General features: G+C 47.2%; 1 protein-coding gene across 1 annotated transcript in view; it reads right to left on the bottom strand.

Moving 5' to 3' along the window:
* Positions 1-20,697, bottom strand: part of LOC137625660 (uncharacterized) — a 533,194-nt gene that overhangs the window by 490,555 nt on the left and 21,942 nt on the right. Inside the window, exon 3 of the mRNA XM_068356570.1 lies at positions 10,825-10,934. Coding sequence (XP_068212671.1) covers positions 10,825-10,934 — 110 coding nt within the window. The remainder of the gene's footprint in view (positions 1-10,824; positions 10,935-20,697) is intronic.

The raw sequence follows: 20,697 nt of genomic DNA, 5'->3' as shown, positions 1-20,697 counted from the left end.
TGCATCACACCTTCTTTAAGTTAAAATTAATGATTAATATTAACTTAGTTTAAGAGCCATTCTTATGACTCCCCCATACTCATTTTCTCTTTCTTCCACAGGAGGAGCAGATGAAGTGTGACTTCGCCTTCTGCGCTGTGAAACGCCCGCAGTTTTACGGGCATACGGCTTGCAGGACTCACGCCCCTTGTGCAGACAAGAAAGGGGATTTGAAGTTTTGGAATCCACTGGATTGTACGGTCTGCCAGGCCCACCTAGTTGAGGCCTTCCATAACCCTCCCTCAGCGGAGGTTAGAGACATTTCTCGTGAAAAGCTGCGCAAGTGGGTGCGTGGCTTTCAGAAAAATGCTACTGGACCGTACCTGGCCACCGAAGAACTGAGGTCCCTGTTGTTCCCTAAGGCCTCCTCTGACTCAGTGGTACCAAAAGATACGATCCCCACTGTCCAAATTACGGTGGAACCTGATGTGGTCATGGCTCAGTCCATGCACGAGTGTCGTTTAGATTCCGAGGATGATGAACAGATCTCAGACGTCTCGGAAGACACGGAGAAGACGCTTATGGCTCAAGGAGCCGAAGAGGACGAAGACAAGGTGGAGTACACCGAGTCGGAGCTTGGAGCTGCTCCCTCGTCCATCCCTCCTCCTACTCCTACACCGACGGAAATGTCTATTCCGTCTACCTCCTCGACTCCGGATCCTTCCTCTTCTACCCAAGAACTGATCCAGCTGATTAGAGCCGTCATGGACGACAGGCTGAAGGAGAACCAGGAGTCCATCAGGTCGATGATTGGATCCAGAGAACCGAAGAAGATTTCGGTCAAGGATCTCCCAGCTTGCTCTCATGCCAACCCGTGGAGGTATGCAGAGCATATGGTTATTGCGACCGGCAGGATCTTTGTTAGTGACAAGATCGGCACGGTCCCGTTGGAAGATGTGGAGTTCTTCCCAAGCTTCGAGGCCTACCCGGACTGTTACGTCCGGCTTCGTTCCGAACCTGCCTCGAAGGAAGAGACCGAACCTAAAGAAGAGATAGTGTTCGATCTCGCAAAGGCCCAGGCTATGCTAGCCTCCGCATTTAAGAGTAGGGGCTTTACCTGCTCTAAGCTTCCGGCTTTGAGCAAGAAGCATCCTACGTACGTTGCACCTGACACTGCGGTTCTTCCTTTCTTGGAAAAGGCCTTAGCTGCATGCCTTAAAGCGGCGGAAGAAGGGAAACCCTGCCCTGCACTGGAGGAGTGCAGACCCTTCTCCATCGTGACCCCCCCTGACGCTCGACACTGGAAAGATGTTCAGCATACTTTCGTCGTGGGAAGGCTCGATCCTGACGTCGCCGGACGTCAGTTTAATGAAGACCTCCCTAAGCTCAACGATCACCTCCTTCGCCGGGAACAAGACACGAAGGAGAGGCTTGCGGCATCTCTTTCTCATCAAGTCCAACTGGATGTGATGGCCTGTGACACAAGAGTACCAGATCACTACATGGTACTAGCCAAATCCCACTTACTGACAGTAATGAAGGACTTGTACCACTTCATAAAGGCTCGCAGAGCCTGTCGTGAATTCGTGTTTGCCGGTGCCACCGTGAAACACGAACCCCGGAGGCTGATTTCCTCCAACATCTGGGGAAAGCACCTGTTTCCTTCTGACCTTGTCAAGGAAATAACTGACAGAGCCGCCACGGAGAATAGGAACCTTCTCCACAAGTGGGGCATGTCCAGAAAAAGGAAACCCTCTCAGGACGAAGGACCTCAGCCTAAGAGAAAACCTCAAAAACCAAAACCCCAGCAACGTCAGCAACGACGTCAGTTTCCGGGACCCGCTACCTCCCAAGTGGTTGCCCAACCACAACAGACCTTTCAATTGGTCCCCCAACCGGTGTTGTCACAGTCACCGGTCTTCACCCCTGCCTTTGAGCAACCATCCACTACCTTTCATGCCAAAGGTAGAGGCTCGTTCAGGGGTGCAAGCAGAGACGCATCTCGTCGTCCCTCCAGAGGTAGAGGAGGAAAGGGAGCTAGCGGCCGAGGCAACAAGTCCTCGGGACACCAGAAGCAATGAAGTGCTTCCGGTGGGAGGAAGACTCCGCCAATTCCAGGATCGTTGGACCTTCGATCCCTGGGCACACAGCATCATCAAGAACGGTCTAGGCTGGAGTTGGACGCAACCACCCCCAATCTTCCAGCGGTTCTTCCAGCAATCGACCCCCCTTCTGGAAGAATATGTTCTAGACCTCTTGAACAAGAAGGTGATAAGGAAGGTAAAGTCCACCAGGTTCCAAGGGAGACTGTTTTGCGTTCCCAAGAAGGACTCAGACAAACTCAGAGTCATTCTGGACTTATCCCCCCTCAACAAGTTCATAGAGAACAACAAATTCAAGATGCTGACGCTTCAACAAATAAGGACCCTTCTGCCTCAAGGTTCCTACACGGTCTCTATAGACCTGGCGGATGCCTATTGGCACATTCCAATGAACCATCACGCTTCCTCCTACCTAGGATTTCGACTCCAAAGGAAAAGCTACGCCTTCCGGGCCATGCCATTCGGCCTCAATGTGGCCCCTCGGATCTTCACAAAACTGGCGGATGCCATAGTACAACAGCTCCGCCTAAGAAACGTCCAGGTGATGGCCTACCTCGACGACTGGCTAGTCTGGGCTCCATCGCCCGAAGAGTGTGCAAAGTCTTGCAACGAAGTTACCCAGTACCTAGAACACCTGGGATTCAAGATCAACGAGAAGAAATCTCGCCTCTCTCCAGCTCAGAAGTTTCAGTGGTTGGGAATCCACTGGAATCTTCAGTCACACCGCCTTTCCATCCCCCAGAAGAAAAGGAAGGAAATAGCAGGGTCTGTCAAGCGACTACTGAAATCCAAACGCATTTCAAGACGACAGCAGGAACGAGTTCTAGGCTCTCTACAATTCGCCTCAGTGACAAACCCAGTGCTTCGTGCACAGCTAAAGGATGCCGCGGGAGTCTGGAGACGCTAGGCATCCATCGCTCGAAGAGACCTCAAGAGACGGCTTCCAAACAGACTTCGACGCCTCCTAAAGCCGTGGTCGGAAGCAAAGGCCCTGAAAAGGTCCATTCCTCTCCAACACCCTCCTCCATCACTCAACATCCACACGGATGCCTCACTGGAAGGCTGGGGAGGTCACTCCCACCTGAAACAGGCTCAAGGGACCTGGTCTCCACTATTCAAGACGTTCCACATAAACATCTTGGAGGCCATGGCGGTCCTTCTAACTCTGAAGAAGTTATCCCCGCCGCCCTCGATCCACATCCGTCTAACCCTAGACAACTCGGTGGTAGTTCGTTGTCTCAATCGCCAAGGCTCAAGATCGCCCCAGATAAATCAGGTGCTTCTCCCAATCTTCCGTCTGGCGGAGAAGAAGAAGTGGCACCTGTCTGCAGTTCACCTACAAGGATTCCGCAATGTGACAGCGGATGCTCTATCTCGGACAAACCCGATAGAGTCGGAATGGTCTCTAGACGCAAGATCGTTCTCCTTCATCTCTCATCAAGTCCCAGAACTTCAGATAGATCTCTTTGCAACGAGCGACAACAATCAACTTCCTCTGTACGTAGCCCCGTACGAGGACCCCAAAGCAGAAGCGGTGGACGCCATGTCACTGGACTGGAACAGATGGTCAAAGATATACCTGTTCCCTCCCACCAACCTTCTGTTGAAAGTCCTCTCCAAACTGAGAACCTTCAAAGGGACAGCGGCCCTAGTGGCTCCCAAGTGGCCCCGGAGCAACTGGTACCCCCTGGTCCTGGAGCTGCAGCCCAAGCTGATCCCTCTCCCGGGCCCAGTTCTCTCTCAACAAGTACAGAAGTCGACTGTCTTCGCTTCATCATCGAAAATCAAGGACCTTCATCTCATGATTTTCTCTCCCTTGCCGCAAAGAAGAGGTTTGGGATCTCGAAGAAAAGTCTAGACTTCCTAGAGGAATACAAGACCGAATCCACGAGACGGCAATATGAATCATCCTGGAGGAAATGGGTCTCCTTTGTCAAGGCAAAAAATCCTAAAGAAATCACCATTGATTTCTGTATGTCCTTCTTCATTCACCTTCATGGACAAGGATTAGCAGCCAATACGATTTCAACCTGCAAATCGGCCTTGACTAGACCAATTCTATATGCTTTCCAAATTGATCTGTCCAACGACATCTTTAACAAATTACCAAAAGCATGTGCTCGCCTACGCCCAGCACCCCCTCCGAAACCGATCTCCTGGTCACTAGACAAGGTACTCCATTTCGCCTCCAACTTGGACAACGATTCATGCCCCCTCAAGGATCTGACTCAGAAAGTTATATTTTTATTTGCTCTCGCTTCGGGAGCTCGAGTCAGTGAAATAGTGGCATTATCAAGAGAAGAGGGACACATCCTGTTTGCCGATTCAGGAGAAGTGACCCTCTCCCCTGATCCGACGTTTCTCGCTAAAAACGAATTACCCACCAAAAGATGGGGCCCTTGGAGAATATGCCCCCTGAAGGAGGATGTCTCTCTATGTCCAGTAGAGAGTCTCAAGGTCTATCTTCGCAGAACTTCGAACTTTGGTGGAGGCCAACTCTTCAAAGGAGAAACATCGGGCAGCGACCTGTCACTGAAACAATTAAGAGCGAAAATCACCTACTTCATTCGCAGAGCGGATCCGAACAGTACACCCGCTGGTCATGATCCTAGAAAAGTGGCTTCTTCTCTGAACTTCTTTCAGAGCATGGACTTTGAAAGCCTTAAAAACTTTACGGGCTGGAAGTCCTCGCGAGTTTTCTTTAAACATTATGCGAAACAAGTGCACGAAGTCAAACATTTTGTGGTAGCCGCAGGTAGTGTTATGAAACCTGCACCTAACTCTGCGTAGAACAGTGAGTTACTTGGGACTCTAACTCTTCGGGTGCCTATGTTGACCCTCGAGCGATTCATAGTGATGTCAAAAAACACTTAGTGCTTTTATAACTGTTCTTATCCCAGGTGAAATGTCATAGTGTCACACAAGTGCCGCATGCCTTGAGCATGATGTGTTGTTTAAAGACTTGCGTTCCTCGAGAACGAGTACCTACTAATCCTGAAATTCCTTTTCAGATTCAAGAGCAAGCCTTTATTTCTATGTACATTATTATTACTGTAAATGAACTTTACTTTTGCTGTAAATTATTTAATTTCTGCATTGTGAAATAAAATTTCTATTTTATTACTTATGCGTCTCTTTCAGCTCCTACCTACTATGAAATACATACTGTCATAGTTTTATTTATTCCTCCTTTCTTATGGTCATGAAGAATTTAAGATGTCTAATCCTAAATTATATTCACCCTGTCTCAGTAAGGTTCCTACACGAATACTTACTTCTGATAACCAAGAGATGAACTCTATACACAGTGCCCAACCACCACTGGTCTAATTTAGAATGTTCCTATACAAATATCAAACATTCTGCTTCATCTCTAAGTTCTTCAAGTTCTTCTGTCAGGATGAATAGCCCTTCAATACCACTTTGACGTCGGCATAGCCCATGGGAACTTCCTACCAATGGGGGGCAGGATACTTCGTTCCTATGGTTCTTTACCTAAGATTACTTTGCTGTTTTGTCAATGCCCAGGCACTTAACACTGGGGGAAAAATCTACCACGATACATTGATTCTCTGGTACTCTTCCATCAGGACGCCATGGCTTGAGCCCAAAAAACGGATTTTGAGCGAAGCGAAAAATCTATTTTTGGGTGAGATAGCCATGGCGTCCTGATGGACCCTCCCTACTACTTTGTCCAGTTTTGTTCCCACCCTACACAATTGTATCATGGTGATGGGCAGCAACTGGCTTCAGGATGAAGACGGGCGTGACGTCATCAGAGCAATGGCGTCCGTTTGTTTACGTCTCGAGTATCAGTAGTAGCCACGAGTGAGATTAGCTGTGGAACGGCTCCCAGCTATTCTCAGCCCTTACACACCGAAGCATTAACTCTGTTCGGGGTGAAGATAGCTATGTGGCACGTTCAGACATGCGTGTCCCCTGTTGTATTACGATGTCTTAAAGGGAAACCTTTGAGATACTCGCTCCAGAAGTTAGAATTCTGTGATAACCTGTGGTTAAATTCTCTGGGAATATCTTAGTAGTCTTATACCCAAGGAAGCTACCAAACAGGAACCTTCCATCAGGACGCCATGGCTATCTCACCCAAAAATAGATTTTTCGCTTCGCTCAAAATCCGTATATATATATATATATATATATATATATATATATATATATATATATATATGTATATATATATATATATATATATACAGTGATACCTCTACATACGATCTTAATTCGTTCCAGAAACTGCTTCGTATGTTAAAACGATCGTATGTTGGAGCAAATATTCCCATAAGAATACATGGTAATTTATTCAATTCGTTCCTCAGCCTAAAAACCCATAATAAATCCTTAATAAATGGCTACACATAATTACACAATACATTAATACAATACCTGTATAATAAATACATATTACAAACCAAAAAAAAAGAATAATAATAATGAAATAATAAATAAAAAACGGGTTGTAATGTAACACTTTACCTTAGCGACAGGCCAGCGCAGGTGTAGGGACTTCTACGCAGGAGGAGACGGAAGATCAGCGAGGAGGTAGGGACGGTGACTTTGTACGATAACGTGTACGATAACTTACACTAACTTACACTACTACGTGAACTTTAACTTAAACTTATTTTTTTTTTTTCATTTTTATAATTTTATATTCTTTTTTACATTTTTTTCTTTTCTTATTTTTAATTTTCATCACTTTCACTCGATTCGGTATTCCTTTTCTTTGCTTCACTTTCTTTCTTTTCATCATGATCACTAGACCATTTTAAAGATTTTTTAAAGAAACTATCGAGTGAAAGTTGCTTTGTACGGCTTTTGAGGATTTTTCTAAAATGCGTTAAGCAAACATCATCGAACTGCGCAACAACACGGCAAACCTGAAGTTTCTGTGGGTGATGCTTGTCGATGAAATCAACAACGTGTTGATGATATGCCAACATCTGTTTTATTTCTGCCGTACCTAAGATTTCGCCTACCTCCTCGATCTCCTCCGACTCGCTCAACTGCGCTTGGAACTCATCATGCTGCATGGCTTGCAGCTCCTTGAGTTCCTCGGTGGTGAGCTCTTCGTGATGCTCATCGATGAGTTCGGTGATGTCATCTTCATCCACCTCCAGACATATGGACTTGCCAAGGGATACAATCTCTTTGACGTCTTCCTCGGCGTCAAGCACAGGTTCATTCTCGGGGCCAAATCCTTCGAAATCTCTGGGAGCAACAGCATCAGGCCAAAGCTTCTTCCAAGCGGAATTCAGGGTCAGACGAGTTACTCCCTCCCAAGCCTGATCAATGATCTTTAAGCAGTGCACGATATTAAAGTATCTCCTCCAAAATTCACGCAAAGTTAAGTTGGTGCTTTGCGTGACATTAAAGCACTGATTAAATAAGTGCTTGGTGTAGAGCTTTTTGAAATTAGAGATGACTTGCTGGTCCATGGGCTGGAGGATAGGGGTGGTATTCGGTGGAAGATACAACACCTTGATGAATTTGTATTCGTCGATGATATCATCTTCGAGTCCGGGGGGGTGAGCGGGTGCATTGTCAAAACAAAGCAAGCACTTCAAAGGCAAATTCCTCTCCTGAAGATACTTCTTGACAGCAGGGCCGAAAACTATGTTTACCCATTCCACAAAGATATGCCTAGTAACCCAAGCCTTAGAATTAGAACGCCATAGAACATGTAGCAGGTATTTATTAATTCTATGTGCTTTAAATGCCCTAGGGTTTTCGGAATGGTAAACCAATAACGGCTTTATTTTGCAGTCCCTGCTGGCGTTGGCACAAAGCACAAGAGTCAACCGATCCTTCATTGGCTTATGTCCAGGCATTTTCTTCTCTTCGGCGGTAATGTACATTCGACTAGGCATCTTTTTCCAAAACAGACCGGTTTCATCACAGTTGAACACCTGCTGCTCTACGTAACCTTCCTCCGCCACGATGCTTTCGAACTTTTTAACAAAGTCTTTAGCAGCCTTGGTGTCCGAACTCGAAGCTTCTCCATGACGAACAACTGAATGAATCCCGGTCCGTTTCCTAAATTTCTCGAACCAACCTCGAGACGCCTTGAATTCCTCCGTCGTAAGATCGGCTGAACTCTCCCCCGCGTCACACGGAGAGCGCGCCGCCTTCAAGTCACTGTAGATAGCGCTGGCCTTCTCACAAATGATCATTTCCGTGATCGTATCGCCAATAATCTCCTTGTCCTTTATCCAGATCAACAAAAGGCATTCCATCTCTTCCAGAGTAAGGCTACGATGTTTAGAAATAATCGTGATCCCTTTCGAAGGTTTCACTGCTTTAATGGCTGACTTCTGTTTGATGATCGTCGAGATCGTAGACATATTCCGGCCATATTGTTTAGCCAGATCACTAACACGTACACCTCACTCATGCTTTTCTATCATTTCCTACTTTAATTCTAATGAAAGCATAGACTTCCTCTTTTTCTCACCACTACTACTACTTCCTGAACCGAAACTAAGCTTTTTAGGACCCATGATTACGGAACACAGAAAACAACATGTGAAAAGGCAATATAAAAAACTGTTAAAACTGAGCGAATAGAGGACAACCACACGATGCGCACGCGATGAGAGGACTGATCAAGGTGACGCTCGATTGGCGTCCCTCCGATGTGCTGCCGTCTAGCAGCGTCAACAACAAATGACACTGGACGCTTTCGAGAAAATTCCACGGGTAAGAGTATTGTTTACTTCGTATGGTGGAGCAACACTTCGTATGTTGAGACAGAAATTTGGTCGAATTTTACTTTGTATGTTGGAAAATACGTATGTTAGGACAATCGTATGTAGAGGTTCCACTGTATATATATATATATATATATATATATATATATATATATATATATATATATATATATATATATATATATAAAGAGAATTTTTTCTCATAGAGTTGGGAAAGCAACATGAAAGAAAGTTTATAAAATTAGGAGAAGGTCAAAGTAATATTGAGAGAAAGAAAAAGATGAGAGAAAAATTTAGATTTCAAATGGGGGAGCAGTTTCCCCAAATTCGAGAGCCCTCTTGCCTTTCACCAAGTTTCAGTACGGGAATGATATGCCGTGCTGAAGCTCAAAGACTTCATCAAGGTATTCTCTCATTAAGAGGGTAGCCTTTCATGAAATTAATTCTTCCACCAATGAGAGCTGATTCCCACATGTCCACTACCTACCCTAACCCTGAAAGTATGGTACCACCATGATTATAGTGGCTCAAATGTAAGCCAAACTTGCTTGATGTGATTCTAATCCTAGTGACAAGCATACCAGACTGCATGCAAAGAGCCATACCCCTGGAATTCGAGAGCTAATTCTATTCAGAGATAATTCTGCTTATCAATATGGGAACATTGAAATTTTGGCCAGAACATTAAGCTACAGGTAGTTGGAAGCCCACCACTCCACATCTCACAATTGGTTTCAAAACTAACTCCAATCTCAGTAAAATCTAGATGGTGAAAAGAGGAAAACAAGTTGGACATCTAGGCAGATGATAGTTGATGAAAAGATAGAAGTACAGTATTTGAGACATTTGAAGTCAAAATGAGGGAAAAAATATTCCTCAGTTCGAGAGCCCCCTGCCCATCATAAGGCTTCAACACCAAAAATGCATTCAGTGATGAAGCAGGGTGACTTTGTCAAGGCATTCTCTCAGTGAGAGGGATCCAATTCATAAGGTAGATATTTAATGTATTGGATAATTTCTTTTCCATTTCCATTTTGAGAAGATCAAACTCTACATGTGAAGGGGCCTGGTGAATCATCTGGAAGCGAAGGACAAGCAAGGGATATTTGTAATGGGGAAAAACGGAAGCCTTAAAATATACAGGAGTCGTATGATTAACACTGAAATGTAAATAATTTACACTGACCGAGAGTAAAGTAAAACTGATTAAAATACCATCTCTAATGAAGCTATCTTCTAAAGAATTGAAAGTAACAAAAACTCTCTTCACCATTTTATATTGCTCACATCTGGCCACAGATTAAGCACAATCTATTATTTGATCTGGGACGCTGCTACACTTATTGCTTCAATCCAGATCAAAACAATCTCCTCATGAAGGTCAAACTTAGACCCATACATATGAATCTTATAGCAGACTGCATAGTATCTTATTTCAGAAAACATAACTACAACATTAAGTGAAAAGTTAATAGAAATGGCACTACCATAAAGAGCATAGGAAAAGGGGTGAAAATCTTCTTAACAATCAGACATTACAAAAACAAATGTCAATAATGTGGCTAACAAAGCAATTGAAACCATTTCATACATGATGACTACAGATAATGGTTCATAGTAGTACCAGTAGTAGTTAGAGAGACATGGGAGGGCTAGTTACACAAATCCACTGTTAATTCTTTAATGAGTTTTCCAATCAAAGCTGTTCTTTCAAACCTTATAGTGCCATCGATGGTGGGTAAGACTAATTGAAAAAAAAGAAGCTACCATGATAATAGAAAAAGAGATGCTTTGCATTCAGCAAGTTAGCCCAACAAGAAGTAGGTTCTTACCTACCTGGAATACAGAGTTCAAGGTAGATCCTTCTCTAATCTTATTCAACAATTAAACATCATTGATACAAAAGAAACCCAACTTAAATAAAAATAAATTGTGGGTTTGTCACCAAATAACTAGAATAATTATTTTCAAATGTAAACAATAAATCAACTTACGAGTAAATTATTTATACAAACCTGACATGTTTATCACTTAAGAAATCTGCAATCTGAGATGGTGTTAACTCGATGAGCACTTCCCTCCAGGTTGATTTTATACGATTCCATAAGTCTTCCGAGAAGAAATCCTGGAAAAAGAATAGTTTATATAGTATAATTAGCAATTCTAACATATAAATTAAAACAATTTAAACAAAAAAATAAAAGTCCCATCCTTACCATAGCAACACTCCTCCCTAATCCACTAGTTATAAAATTATTGCAAGTTTTGTCTAACTTGACTATGAGAGAGAGAGAGAGAGAGAGAGAGAGAGAGAGAGAGAGAGAGAGAGAGAGAGAGAGAGAGAGAGAGAGAGAGAGAAATATGACAAATTCATAAGTAATTTGTATTTTTCCTAACTATGCAAACCTTAGCTATTTAATATGGGTAATTACTTTCGGCGTAGCTGAAATGACGAGCCATTAGAATTTTAACGAGGGTTTACTACCCCACCGCTAGTTAGCGGGGGGTAGAGAGGGGTAACTTGCTACCCGCTCCCCCCTCACACACACCTGTGCTGAGTTCACTTTGCTTAGAGGTAGGACTTCGCGGGGGATAGGGCTGGCGGGCAAGTTTGATTAAATAGCTAAGCTTTGTATAGTTAGGAAAAATACAAATTACCTATGAATTTGTCATTTGTTCCGTAACTGAAATACAAACCACGCTATTTAATATGGATGACTCAACCCTTAGGTAGGGTGGTAAGTCCCAGCCATTACTGGCTTTTGGCTTTTTGCTTGGGGACTCAGTATGTGAGTGTGTCGGCACTCAACAATAAGGAGTCCCTGCACCTCGCTAGCACCTTGCTTTGCAAGGGCTGCGGCCTACATAAGCTGTGTGTGAAGGAATGAAGTGTGACTCATCCAAGGAGGTTGACCTGAAGTTCTTTAGATGGAAACTTAAGGCTAAGACTCTCCCAATACCACCTCGTCAGGGTATGGGGACGTGACAGTATTAGCTTAATACTAAGAACACAAGGGAACATGGTTTACCTGCAGTGGTTTGAGGTCAGCTGTGCAAAGAACCCAGGATGCTGCTTTCCCCAAGAGAGGGGAGGATGAAGAAAAGAATAAGGGCCAGACATACCTTTTCATTCATGCAGACTAAAACCAGGTAACAATGCCCTCAACCTTCTGCTACTTGTCCATTAAGGAGCCTGAGGTTTAAAGCAGCTGTTGTGCAGCAACCACAGGGCCGATAGAGAACGTATCGAGCCTCCTGTGGGTCACGTCTTGCAGGTAGTGGGCTGTGAAGGTCGTCTGATGCTTCCACACCCCTGCTTGTAGAACCTGCATCACTGAGTACTTCTTTTTGAAGGCCAGGGACGTAGCTATGCCCCTGACATCATGTGCCCTTGGGCGACGTGACGGAGGAGGGTCGGGATTCAGGGACAGATGGATTACCCTACGAATCCATGCCAAGATGGTGTTCTTGTTGACCCTTCTCTTAATCCTCCCACTGCTTACAAACAATGCTTGCACGTGAGGAAGAACTGCAGCTGTTCTCTTAAGATAGAGCCTCAGACTCCTTACTGGGCACAGTAGGAGATGGTCTGGGTCATCTGTTACAGAACGAAGACTCGAAATACGGAAAGAGTCAAACCGAGGGTCTGGCACTTCCGGATTCTGAGTCTTAGCAACAAACTCAGGGACGAATCTGAATGTTACCTCCCCACATCCCCTTGAATGGGCGATGTCATACGAGAGACCATGAAGTTCACCAACTCGCTTGGCCGAAGCCAAAGCAAGTAGGAACACCGTCTTCCAAGTTAGGTGGCGATCTGAAGCCTGGCGTAATGGTTCGAAGGGAGGTCTCTTAAGAGACCTGAGTACTCGAACCACGTTCCATGGAGGAGGTCTCACTTCCGACTGAGGGCAGGCAAGTTCATAACTTCGTATGAGTAGGGAAAGTTCCAGCGAAGAAGAAATCTCCACTCCTTTGAGCCTGAAGACAAGACTTAAGGCTGAGCGATAGCCTTTCACTGCCGAGACTGAAAGGCACATTTCTTCTCGCAAATACACGAAGAACTCGCTATTGCTGGAATAGCGGCATCGAGTGGAGAGATACCCCCTTCCACAACACCAACCACAGAAAACTCTCTACTTTGCCTGGTAGACCCCTGCGGATGACTTTCGCAGGTGTCCAGACATCCTTTTCGCAACTTGCTGCGAAAATCCTCTCTCTGCGATGAGATGCTGGATAGTCTCCAGGTGTGAAGCCGAAGCGAAGCTACGGCCTTGTGAAAGATGTTGGCATGTGGTTGTTTGAGTAGCTCATGTCATGGAGGGAGTTCTCTCGGGAGTTCCATTAGGAGTTGCAGAAGGTCTGGAAATCATTTCGCGTGATGCCATAGCGGAGCTATAAGGGTCATCGAGAGATTGACCGATATTCTGGTCTTGTTGAGTACCCTCCTCATCAGACAGAATGGGGGAAAGGCGTACACGTCGATGTTGTCCCACCGTTGTTGGAAGGCATCTTGCCAGAGTGCCTTGGGATCCGGGACTGGGTAGCAGTACAGCGGGAGCTTGAAGTTCAACGCTGTAGCGAACAGATCCACAGTCAGGGAGCCCCACAAAGTCAGGACTTTGTTGGCTACTAGACGATCCAAAGACCACTCGGTACTCACTATGTGAGACGCCCTGCTCAGACTGTCGGCGAGCTCATTCCTCTTACCTGGAATGAAGCGAGCCAATAGTGGAATCGAGTGGACTTCGGTCCATCTCAGTATCTCTACTGTAAGATGGGATAGCTGCTCCGAAAAGGTACCTCCCTGCTTGTTGATGTAAGCCACTACTGTGGTGTTGTCGCTCATCACCACCACAGAGTGACCCGCCAGGTATTGTTGGAACTGTTGAAGGGCCAGGAATACGGCCTTCATTTTCTAGCAGATTTATATGGAGGCACCTTTCTGATTCTGACCACAGGCCTGAGGTCCTGTGGTTCAGAACGTGGTCCCCCACCCTTTCTTTGAGGCGTCCGAGAACAGCATCAAATCCGGGAGGAGGACGAGAAGATCCACTCCCTTTCGTAGGTTCTCGTCTGTCACCCACCACTGAAGGTCAGTCCGTTCCTCAGGACCCATAGGGACCATGACGTCCGGGGAATCGTGTCCTTGATTCCACCAAGACTTGAGTCGCCATTGCAGAGATTTCATTCTGAGGCGACCATTGGGAACTAAACGAGCCAAGGATGACAGGTGACCGAGGAGACGTGACCATGATTGGGCTGGGAGTTTGTCTCGTCTGAGGAAAGGATTCGCGACCCTCCTCAGCCTTGCTATCCTGTCGTCTGATGGGAAGGCTTTGTGGAGATTGGTGTCTAAGATCATGCCTAGATATACCAGTCTTTGAGTAGGAAGCAGAGAAGACTTCTCGAGATTTACCATGATCCCCAGATCTTGGCAAAGTCCCACAAGTTTGTCTCGGTGTCGAAGAAGGGTCGACTCCGAGTCTGCTAGGATCAGCCAGTCGTCCAGATAACGGAGGAGACGGATGCCAATCCTGTGTGCCCATGATGATATCAGGGTGAACACTCTGCTGAAAACCTGAGGTGATGTGGAGAGACAGAAACACAGCACCTTGAACTGGTAGATCTTGTTGTCTAGACTGAATCTTAAGTACTTCCTTGAAGACGGATGGACTGGGATCTGGAAGTACGCGTCCTTCAGGTCCAGTGTACACATGAAGTCTTGCGGTCTCACTGCAAGTCTGACCATGTCTGCCGTCTCCTTGTTGAACGGGGTCTGCTTGACAAACCTGTTCAGAGCTGAGAGGTCGATGACTGGTCTCCAGCCTCCAGACGCCTTCCTTACAAGAAAGAGTTGTCTGAAGAAGCCCGGGGACCCGTCGACGACCTCTTGGAGAGCGCCATTCTTCAACATGGTCTCGACTTCTGCCCGACGGGCTTGCCCGCTTGCCGATGCCATGGCAAGGGAGCTCAACGACACTGGATTCGCTGTCAGGGGAGGTAGAGATGTTGTGAACGGGACGCGATATCCCTGACTGATTACGGAAATCGTCCAGGAATCGGCCCCGAGTTGCTGCCACCTGATCGCGCAACTTTGTAGGCATCCCCCACTATCGCGCAACTTTGTAGGCATCCCCCACTATCGCGCAACTTTGTAGGCATCCCCCACTATCGCGCAACTTTGTAGGCATCCCCCACTATCGCGCAACTTTGTAGGCATCCCCCACTATCGCGCAACTTTGTAGGCATCCCCCACTATCGCGCAACTTTGTAGGCATCCCCCACTATCGCGCAACTTTGTAGGCATCCCCCACTATCGCGCAACTTTGTAGGCATCCCCCACTGGTGGACATGCTGGGGGACTGCCAATCCTAGCGTTTGCGGCCTCGGCCACTCTCTCTAGGATATTTCCCTCCCCTGGAGGACTTTTTCCCTTTCCTGTCTTTGATAGGAAAGGGCTTCGACACCGTTGCCTTTGCTGCCACTGCCGGTTTCGTTGTCTTGGATGGGCGAGGTTCTTGAGGTGCTGGAGGTTTATAGGGCTTCGATGTAAGAGCCCTATGTAGGAGAGAGTCCTGGTTGGACTTCCTCTACCTCTCAGCCGCCTGTTCCACGTCTTTAGGCTCAAACAAATTCCTCCCCAAGATGGAAAAATGTCTGAGCATGCTGACCTCGGTGCTGGGGACCTTCGTGTGGAATCTCTCAGACACCGCATCTCGACGCTTCAAGATGGAATTAGCCCACAAGTTCGAGACTTGGTGGGCTAGAAACTCGATGGTACGAGTGCCTGAAAGAAGGAAAGTCTCCAAGGCCTTCCTGGTACTCTCCTTGGACAGGTCCTCGGATCGTAACAAGATGCCGAGAGACCCTAGCCAGATGTCCAGCCACGAAGTTGCCTACATGGCACACTTCGCCACCTTCTCCTGACTGAGGATCTCTGTAGCCGAGAAAGACACTTGCCGGTTGGAGAGTCTCTCTAGAGGGACTCCCCTGGTAAGCTCTTCCACAGAGTGGTGTAAGGGAAGAGCTAAACAAGACTCCTCCATGATCTCAAAGTACCTCCTCTGATGGACACGAGGAGGCGGGAGGAGTTTATTGCCGGCGCTGGAATGGCTGGAGGAGGCAAGCTCGGAGAGCTGGCCCTCAACCTTATCTCTGGCACTCTTAATCCCTTGGGACCAAGGCAAAGCCGCGCTGGCCTTAGGGGGTTTTTGAGTACCGAAGACTCGGTCCAGGATCGTGTCCTTGCCCTCTCGAGGGGGAATCTCAGGATCCACGAACCCGTTGAGATTCCTCATCAGGGTCAGAACCTGCCAGAACGCATGCTCGGACTCCTGTAGCTCTCCTCCTGAAGGGCTAGCAGCAAAGTTTCCTGTCCCCAAAGGCTCTTCTTTGAGGGGACTCATGGACGTTCTCCGCAGGTTTGGCTGGCTCTGGTCTTATCCTCGAGGACGACTTTGGGACAGTCTTAGAGTCCTTCGACTCCCTCCTGGGAGGGGTACAGGACTCCAACAGCGATGGCAGGAGGCTCTTCTCCACCCCTACCCGAGCACACTTCTCTACGCGAGGTGGGGTTTCTCCCATTGGTGCGATGGGAGAACGACTCACCTCACGTGAATCCCGAGGACGGGAAATACTCGTCCGAAGGGGAAGGAGAGAAAGTCTGGGGGGGGGAGGGAGCCTTCCTCAAAGACTTCCGAGGATCCAGCCTAGCCCTTAGAGAAGTCACCACGTCCTCTACTCCTCTCTTCCTCTTCAGGGGGGTTGAAACTGCCGCTGATTTGAGGCCCAGCTCAGAGAAAGCGGGCTTAAAGGCCTGCATGACAGCTCTGACAAGGGACCCAAACCAAGACTGCTTACTGACAGCAGCGCAGTCAGAGAATCCCTCTGGAGGGAAGGGGATCGTTCAATCCCTAGGAGTAGAAACCACAACAGGGTCTTCCTGAAAAGAAGAAGAAGGAAAGTTCCTGGACCTATCCGGCGTTATCCCTCCCTCCGGCGAGCGCGCTGGTCTGCGCTTCCGGGGGGGGGGACATGATGACGAAGACCTGGTCGCGCGTGGTCCTGCAGCCACGCGCGTGGGATCGCGCTGGGAATCCCGCTGAGAATCGCGCTGGTGGTCGCGCTGGTGGTCGCGCTGGCGGTTGCGCGATGGGATTTTGCCTGGGTCGCGCGCGGGCGCGCAGAGGCGATGGCGAGGGTGCGGGTGGGCGTGCGGGCGAGCGATGGCGGGTGAGCGATGGCGCGCGGGCGATGGCGCGCAGGCGAGGGCGTGCAGGTGATCGATGGCATGCAGTAGGTTGGACAGGCGTTCGCACACGCGGAGGCGATTGCTTGCGCGTGCGTAGACGCGCCGGATCCCGATGAGCCCGTGAGGGTGATAACGTTGGGCGCGCGCGCAGGGGATATATCCCTTGCGCGCGGGCGCATAAGAGGGCGCACATCGGCAACTGGAGAACGCGCAGGGCGTGCAATGGCATGTAGGTGAAGGTTGGCGAGCAGGCGGGGTCTGATGGCGCGTCAGTGTTTGCTGGCGCGTTGGAGAGCGCTGGCGAGCAGGGGAAGAAGGTATCTTCCCTCCTACGCCCAGATCCAAAGATCATGGGCGCAAAGGAGATCGTTAGCGCGCAGGCGAGCGCTGGCGCGCAGGAGATCATGGGCGCGCAAGGCGCGTATTAGGGTGAGGGCGCGCAGCGGCACGCTGGCGAGCAGGTGAGCGCTGGCGCACAGGAGATCGTTGGCGCGCAGGTGAGCGCTAGCGCGCAGGTGAGCGCTGGCGCGCAGATGAACGCTGGCGCGTTGTCTCTGGAACTGGTGCTCGTTGGTGCGTTGTCTCCAGAACAGCAGCTGGAGAGCACTTGCGCGCAATTGCACGCTGGCGCGCAGGAGAACATTGGCGCGCGGGGGTAACCTGGCGCTTAAGGGACTTTGACACAACGTGAAAAAGTCCCTTTTGCCCCGAAGGGACCGTTGCCCGTTTGATAACAGGATGCGTGGGCGCCCACAGCGCATCAGCGGCCAGGAAAGGTGACGGAAGGTCAGCAGGTCTGGCAGGAGGAGGAGATCGCGAACGATCTGCGAAGAGGTCCAGAGATGCAGCTATAACGGTCGGTGAACAACGGCGAGGTTCCTCTGCGGCGGACTGCGGCAATGACGAACCGAAGAGGCGACTCCTAACACCGTTGTGAGGTGAAGGAAGGCCTCTACAGCGGAGGGGAAGGCAAGCTTATCGCCTTATACGCCCTCTGGGGGCAGCAGGCTGACTGTCAGCAGTCCTCCGAAGAGGAGTCTCTGTCAGTGAACTCCCCCGAGGGGGAGAATCACCTGCAGGAGAGACCGTTGGACTTAGTTCCTCCCTCGAAGGATGTTCGGAGGGGGAACTAAGCCTTCAGCTACATCAGCAACTACAGGAGCAGAGGTTTGAAATAACTCATCAGAAGCCTCTGCCACAACAACGTCGACGATAGACAGAGGATCCACCTCTGCTAAAGTCGGCGAGTGTTTGACAGCTGCTCCTAACCTGATTATGTTAAACAGGGCTTCCTTGGAGGGCGAGCCCTGAAGCCCCAAGGAAGCCCGAAGTTGTAACAGATCATTATTAGAAACATTTACATTAGATGATATACTTAAATCCTCCCCCGGGGGGAGGGGGGGGAGCTGCCTCGCTATGGGAGGCAACTCCCTCTCCCAAACCCCGAGATCGGTCAACAGAAATGCGGCCTACGCTACCACTCGACGGCCTCTCGGAAGAAACCGATCGAGTGGGAGCTTCAGAGGAGGTTTGGGCTACGGAGGAAAAGTCCTTGGGATTTTCTCTCTTCAAGGAAGCCCTTGAAGGAGAAATATCCTGCCTGGACTTCTTCCAGTGCCGGGAAAGCCTCTCCCACTGGGAGGAAGACCACTCCCTGCACTTACCACATACATTATCTCTATCACACCGTTGGCCCCTACAGAAAGGACATAAGGTGTGTAGGTCCGTGTCGACCGCCGACATATAAGTTCCAAAAGGGCGGTCAGGAAAGCCGGGACACTTGCCAACTTCCAAACACTCTGTCAAAAAAAAAAAGCAAACAAAGATTAATGGCTGTCAGCGTAGGCGAGGGTGATAGCGGACACGTCCGTCTAGCACCCGAGCCGAGAACAAAGTGAACTCAGCACGTGTGTGTGGGGGGGGGTAGCAAGCTACCCCTCCCTACCCCCCGCTAACTAGCGGTAGTAAACCCTCGTTAAAATTCTAATGGCTTGTCATTTCAGCTACGCCGAAAGTAATTACCCATATTAAATAGCGTGGTTTGTATTTCAGTTACGGAACAATTATGTAAAATGTTGTTTGTATATAAAAATAAAGTTACTTTTCATATCTTTTATTTCATTACACAATCATATTCATCTACTTAGGTGAGCTAACTCTTACCAGTAATCGTATATTCAACAAATGTGCTCCAAATATCTAGTGATCTAGAGGCACGGATCTACCAAAGGTCCTAAAACAGAAAGGATCCTCAAAGGTAAGGACATTTCTTACCATTCAGAAGAATAACAACAATAAGGAACCTGAAAATTCACTTACCTCCTCCATAACACAGAGGAAATTAACAATAGTTTCCATTAAAATACTGCATTGTAAAAGGTCATGAAGATGTAGAGAAAAGTGTAAGAGTCCAATTATCCTGGGTGGGATGTATAATATGACCAGAAGCAATAACAAGTCACACAGAAAAAAAGAACTAAATCACTTGTGTCAGATATCTTACATGAAACCTGACTAAAGTAGAAGATAGAAGGAAACTACCATGACATGAAATTTACAATTGAGTCAACACTGATATTAACTTCAGGACAATGAATTAGGCAATGCCATAATTTCATGACTGATAACTCATAATCATTACCCATACTTCCAAAGTCTCATTATATGCCATGATAGTGGCTTGTGTTTATCAGTAGGAAATGTCTTTAAGAGTTTTCAGTATACATGCACAGATAGTTCAAAACAGCCACGACCTCCCTAACCCCTCCTTTTTAAAAGTTTTGATATTCCATATATAAGGCCTTAAGGTTCTAATTGGGATAAAAGCAAATCTTTCTTATTCCTAAAGATAATAGGTAGCAGAAATAACCAACATAGGAGAAGGGTACACACTAGAAAATGCTGTGTGTTTTGGTAAAAAATCTGGGATATATGAAGGACTAATGCAGCACCAATTCCTAGAGTGTGCAACCTAGCTTGAAAAGGAGTGTAACTCATTAACACATCTCACAGAGGCTAATGCTATTAGGGGCAGTCTTGATGGTTATTTCCTTTAGGAAAAAATCTTTCAGAGATTCACAAGCAGAACATGGCAGATGAATAAGGACTAAGGAAACATATCAGAATGAAGAAAGGCTAGAGGTTTCAGGGAAGGGCCTCTATCCCAAAGCTCTGGCACAGCCTTTGTAATTAAAAAAACACTTACATCTTTGCTCATGCTCTAGAACACCAGGGCAAAGGCATACCTGTAGCCTCTGATTTCTAATGCAAACAATTGATAAAGAGTTTTGACCAATGAAAACCCTATTTTATTGCAGGGGCGCAGTGTGGTCCTTAGGGAATTTCCTGTTAAAAGCCTGAACAGGGAATCTAATATGACATTAAATACCAAATAAATATTTTTGTTCATACTCCAGAGATAGAGTATCAATATGCAAAGCACAGACTCATATAGTACAGTACTAGGACAACCCACTAGTTCAGGCTATTGATTGATTGATTGTTTAATATAAAGTTTTCTGGCATCCTGACATCTAAGGTCATTGATGCCGATATCATTTATTACTGTATATATAAAGAATGAAAAAATATTCAATTACTACCATAAAAGTTAAGATGTCCTTATAAAATTTGA

The sequence above is a fragment of the Palaemon carinicauda genome, chromosome 32, assembly GCF_036898095.1.
Source record: "Palaemon carinicauda isolate YSFRI2023 chromosome 32, ASM3689809v2, whole genome shotgun sequence".
NCBI classification, from domain to species: domain Eukaryota; kingdom Metazoa; phylum Arthropoda; class Malacostraca; order Decapoda; family Palaemonidae; genus Palaemon; species Palaemon carinicauda.
This window is presented reverse-complemented; position numbering and strand designations above follow the sequence as displayed.